The sequence below is a fragment of the Nomascus leucogenys genome, chromosome 3, assembly GCF_006542625.1.
Source record: "Nomascus leucogenys isolate Asia chromosome 3, Asia_NLE_v1, whole genome shotgun sequence".
In the NCBI taxonomy this organism is placed as follows: domain Eukaryota; kingdom Metazoa; phylum Chordata; class Mammalia; order Primates; family Hylobatidae; genus Nomascus; species Nomascus leucogenys.
This window is the reverse complement of record NC_044383.1, coordinates 37111740-37117982: the sequence shown is the minus strand read 5'-3', so window position 1 is coordinate 37117982 and position 6243 is coordinate 37111740. Positions and strand designations below refer to the sequence as shown.

The window sequence follows — 6243 nt, the reverse complement described above, 5'->3', positions numbered from 1 at the left end:
CTCCTGACCTCGTGATTCGCCCGCCTTGGCCTCCCAAAGTGCTGGGATTACAAGCGTGAGCCACCGTGCCTGGCCTCGTTTCTTTTTTATAAGATCTTAAAGGCAAGTAAGAAGGAAGAGAAAATGGAAGTACCAATAAATTACACTTAATATACCATTTTGGCTTCAGAAGAGGATTTACCTACATCTTCTGATCAAATTTGTTGGATCATATCAATCATACTTAAGTGGTAAGAAATCATACTTTTCACCTTTTAAAGGACTTACATGTCACAATATAGGATGTGGAGTCCATCAATATATAGATACATATTTTGTAATGAAAACATCTTGTGTAACTATTAATTGCATGATTTTCATATTAAGGTTTAAATACAGGTGTTTTGAGTCTTCCTAAAAATAACAATATAAAGTATTGTTTTAGGTGGTCATTTGCATAGCAAACTATTAAACTAGAAACTCAGTGGTTCTAGGAAAACTTCATATTATGAATAGTTCCAGAAAAATGTATTCCAATCACTTCTCTTACAAACTGTAACCTTTATTTGTTGATCCAACAGTATGTTAACCACTTTTACCCCATCCCCACTTTACACGGTACACCAACCTGAACAGATTTTTGTGCCACAATTTCATTCAAAGGGTTTGTCATTCACTTTATGATTGTGCTGGATAATCTAGATGTAAGCAAGTCTGGAGATTTCAAAGTATGGGTCCCCTGTATGAGAGTAGCATAGTTTATAGTATACTTTTAAAAATGGCATTCAGTAATTTTGCCTTTTGAACAGAAAGATATCTTCAAATTGCAAACACATCTATTTCCACAAAACAATTTGGTCAGGAAATTTTATTTGAACATTCTAAAGCAATAATGCTTTAGATGTTACTTAAGTGTCCCAGACAGGATTAACAAAATTAAATGTCTCTAAATTACAAATTTGGCTCCTGTACGAGTCTCAGAAAATAAACAGAAGAAAACAACCCCCCTCCCAAAAAAAGTATGACACACACATTTTGAAGAAACTCCAATGTTTCATGCAATGGTAGGCAAGATGTAAAAGGCCACCCAAATCACACATTTCTACACCAATCATCATAAGAAAAAAGTACTCTGTAGTCAATCTGTACATCCAAATGCATTTGGGAGTCTACACCTACGTTACATTATTTAATGTTATATACATTTATTACCCACCCCCCTTGTTTTTAATAATTTCTTATGTAAAACCTTCATTCAAACCCAAAAGATGTAAGACTAACTTGGGGGGAAAAAAGATAATCACTTTAGACATTCAGTTAAAATGTAGTTTATCTAAATCTCAAAATGTTTAATAAAAACAAGTATCTTCTCCATTTAACACTTTGCTTTCTAACTGTACAGTAAATTGCATTGTAGAGAGTACACTTCCGTCTTCAAACTGTATCTTCTTTGGATGGAATTAAGATGTAACTGTATAGTTTTAAGATAAATAAATGGGAAGTTGGTCCAACTAAGATGACAGCAGATATATTACATGCAGGATTTAATATTTTCTAATTCTCTCTTTTAAAAAAAAGGATGCAGTTGGATTGGGAAAAAAAAAAAGTCAAAAAAGAACCCAGATTCAATATATAAAAATGTCCCACAATAGGTCGACAATGGCAGTAAAAATAAGAGGAAAAAAGTAATCTTTCTGGAACATCATTTTTCAATAACATAGAAACACTAAGTGCCAGGAAGATTCCTATTCATGTAATTTTAGCATTCAAGTTTCCCTCTATGTATTTTATTGGAACAAATGCTTTAAATAAACTATTTGTCCTCTTCACTGAAGAGAGCTGGTCTATTTCATCTTTAATGAGCTAGTTTTTGGGAAGATTAGCCATGTACTGTAGTAATGCCTACTGCATAAAATCCAAGCATTTGCTGTGAACAGTTGGAGAAAGCAGTCAGGAAGAACCTAGGATCAATGGAAATAGATGTTACTTTAAGCCATCGACGAAAGAGAGACCCACAAAGTACCCAGTGTGTTAAAGCCCAAATCTCTTCTTGCGTTTGTTTGTTTTTGCTGTGCAAGTTCCACCCCTATGAAAAAGAAATTGATCCGAAGTTCCAGGTTTTCTTGGGTCTCTAGTCAATTTTCACATTAGTATAGATTTTTCGGACAAAGGCACTTGTTCCCATGTAACCAATTGCTCCTGCAAAGATAAAATAAGATGTTTTGAAACAAATACGTACAGAGCAGTATCCATCATTTAAAAACACTAAATACTCTATGCTCTGGAAAGTTATTCTTTTTTAAAGAAAATATCTTTATGTTAGTATTCTTTCTGAACTTACTAAAACTGTATCATTTGCTTTGCAAATCACCTGATACCATAATACACCAAGTCTGACCATCATATGCCAAAAGTCTAATCAAGTAGCAATTATTTCTTGTATAATCAGTAACTATAGAATTAAAATACATCTCTTATAAAGCAAGAATAATTTGATAATGGCAAAAGGTTATTAAATCAAAAAACATGCCTTCTTTGATTTGAAGATATATTATTCTAGGTCATTAAAGTAAAAATCAATATATCTTCCCAAAATCCAATAGATAAATAGTAAGAAGTGACTGAAAATTCTCTTAAGGAAGGACAGGGAACCATGTCCCAATAGCAGTTGAAGCTCTAGAGGAGAGGCATTTTCTCACAGCTTCTTTTTTATTTTTAAGTTGTAGAAGCTGCGTAGTTGGTAGTAGGGTTGACATATTTGCAGGAATAGACAGGACAGAGAGGTAAGTGGGTCAGAAGTTTTGAAATGCTGTTTTTTAACAATTAGCCTCAACCAGAGCTTAAAACACCAGAAATCAGGGATGTTTGTTTTGTTAAATAAAATATTTATCTCCTGTGTCTAGAAGAGTGCCTGGCATATAAGATACTTGGTAAATATCTGTTGAATGAATGAATGAACTGGATGGTTCTTTATTGCAAATATAGGTTGGTGCAAAAGTATTTGCAGCTTTACAATTACTTTTGTATCAACCTACTAAGGGCTCTTTAGAACAATGCAGTTGGTTATTGAACTGTCAGAGAAAAAAATCTCCATTGGTCTTAGGAATTCATGATGTAGCCCAATATTATTGAAAGCTTAAAAGAAAACCTTCCATTAATTAATAATGGTAAGTGCACACACAAGTGCCTAATTAGTCACCCTTGAACCAATCTTTTAGTGAATCTTTTATTCACTAAACTGGTGAATGAAAGGCAAGAATCAAGCATCTCTCTTGTTTCTCCTATATATGAATTATACCCCAAGGCTACCAACTGGTTGATGAAAGGAAGGTTATCATTATGGAAGTATACCAGCTAACAAATATAAAAGGAACAATAGAATTAGAATATTATAACCACTAATGAATTATTTGAGCTAGGCAATAACTATCAATGGCTGCTAACTTCACAAAGAAATAGAACCAGAAATTATGTGCTTCCCTGATAAAAGCTTACAAACCACCTGTTAAACATTCTTGGACAAGTATTCTTGAGTATGATCAAGCCTACAGATCTAACTACCACTTGAAGAAACTTTAAATGACACTTCAGCAATATAATCAGCAAAATCCAGAGTGTGGAAAATTCTACAGAAATTATTTAAGTTTAAAAATAAATTGCAAGTGAGAGAGAGAATATCTATAGATTAAAACAGCCTTAAGAGACATTTTAGCCAAGCAATGCATGAATCTTAATTGATCTCAATGCAAACAAACTATATTTAAAAAAAAGTCATTACAAGTGTGGTAAATCTGAACACTAACTAAATTATTCCATCATATTACATTTATCTTTCAGGGAGAGACATATACTGAAATATTTACAGTTGAAATGACATAAGGTCTAAGACTCATGTCAGAATAAAAGGGGGGATACAAAGTGGGAATATAAATAAAACAAGATAGGCCATGAATTGATAATTACTGACATTGGGTGTTAGTACATGGGGACTCACTATATACAGTATTGTCCCTATTTTTGTATATATTTGAAAGTTTCCCTTTATTAAATATTAAAATACAAAAAACCAAAGTGACAAAGCCAACACTATTTCCACTTATTTTTGCAATGAATAGTCATTTCTTTTATAATAGGAAATAACAATATTACATTTTAAAATATTGATAATGCATTTTAGAATAGTTACAATACAATTCTTTACAGGATAAGAGAAAAATCATTCAATTTTGTGAAAATATACCTGAATCCTTACGACATGAAAAGATGTATAAAATTTTAATTAGCACCAAAAATTGTAATGGTATAATACTGGTCCAATAACCAAATCCAATTTTCCACACGTACAAAACATTGTTCCCCTTTGAGCAGAAATATGCTTAAAATCAAAACAGTATCAACCTAGAGAATCATTTTTCCTAATCTTATGAGTACCTCAAGAATAAACTTACAAGGGCATGACTTTATAAAAAGAGAGTACTGAATATGCCCTCTAGAAAAGTAAATATCTTAGGAACAATAGAGGTGCACTTTTGAACTTAATTCCTCAAAACAAAAATGCTATGCTCATAATATCCCATCTTAATGTAGTCATTTTTTGCTACATTAAAAAAATCAACAAATATTTTTGTTTTAATTACTGACTTAAGCATTTTAGCGACATAAATTGATGGATATATATAATTTTTGTATTATGATGACATTCTAATGACTTCCAGTCTAAACAGTTTCTCCCCACCTGCCCCTGAAAAATGAAGCACTGAAGGCATATAAACCCATTAAAGAATAAATGCTGGGACATTGCCAGAACAGCAGGGAACTGTAAATGTGCCAAGATTTTCAGGCAGCAAGATGAAATTTCAGCAGGAAAATCACTCAAAAAATTTAGCTAGATTCATTCCATTTTCTTTGTAAATGTCAAGATGTTACCTCTCTGGGTCTTCCTAAGATCACACATAGAAAAAGTCAAGTCAAGAAAATTTTTTTTAACTCTCTGCGTAATCGATTCTATACCTCACTGAATGCAGGTGATAATCAAGAAAAATCTCAGATAAAATAAAGAAGAGTCCAGTGAACAATACTCTGAAGAAAGGATGGCAAATAATACTGAAGGAACCTTCTGACTGCCCAAGAATAGTGATGTTTCCACTTGACACAATGTAGTTTTAACCTTCAGTCCCTCTCATCTTTCCCTCAAAGTTGGTTACTAATTATCACAGGGAATGGCTATCACAGCAGCTATAAATAAAACATGTGACTCTAACATAGAAAATGATCTTTCCTTGTGGAATGTTTCACTGCTTTACAGACAATCTCATTTGTGTGTGCGCACACACGTGATCACATACATAGTGTATATGAACTGAACAGGCTCTTTTGATGGAGAAACAAAGCAATCTTGGTATCCCAAAGGTGTCCATAAATGTCACACCAAGACCTAGCTTTTAATAAGATTACCATATCTTATATATATCTTATATAGCCAAAGGTGGAATTATCAAATACACACATACATACATAAATAGCCAATGGCAAGTAAAAGAAAAAGGAGGAAAATTATCCACTCTCTGGAAATGTTTCCACCATGATTAGTCCCGCAGCGTTACATCATTCCTACAAAGTAACTAAGGGATCAGTCTCATTTATCAAGTAAAACACATCATTCCTACAAAGTAGTTAAGGGACCAGTCTCATTTATCAAGTAAAACACTGAACCCGAAAAATGTGAGTTACTTGTATGAGTTTCCCTTAAGTTACCTCTGCCGGGACTTAGAGTCATTAAGTTGTTCTGAGATGAAAACACAAGGTGTGGAATCCCACAGAGACTATGCAGAAACACAGACACAATTCCAGAGGAGAAGGAAGCCCAAGGACTTTCAGCCTTCATCAATAGCAGCAGCAGCTACCCCTCACTGAGCATCTACCAGCCACCTGATGTTTATCCACATTTAATCACTGAATCCTCTTTATAGCCCTATGAGGTATTATTTCTATTTTGCAAATGAGTAAAGTTGAGGAAGAAAGGTTAAATAATTTGGCCAGAGTAACATGGCTATTAAGTGGGAAATTCACACCCAGAACAGACTGACCCCAAAAGGCCAGCTCTTTCCATATCTCACCACGTAAATGGCTATCCTTACTACCTAATAACAGTCCCAGCACTACACTTGGTGCTTTACACACATGACACTATTCCTCACAACTACTCTGAAAGATATGCCCATTTTACAGATAAAAATGAGACTTAGAAAGGTTAATGTGACCTCC

General features: G+C 33.6%; 1 protein-coding gene across 1 annotated transcript in view; it reads right to left on the bottom strand.

The window, feature by feature from the left end:
* Positions 1-520: 520 nt before the first annotated feature.
* The window catches only part of TM9SF3 (transmembrane 9 superfamily member 3), a 67004-nt gene continuing 61281 nt past the window's right edge, over positions 521-6243 (bottom strand). The window contains exon 15 of the mRNA XM_030809063.1: positions 521-2178. Within this exon, the coding sequence (XP_030664923.1) occupies positions 2111-2178 (68 nt within the window). The 3' untranslated portion in view covers positions 521-2110. The remainder of the gene's footprint in view (positions 2179-6243) is intronic.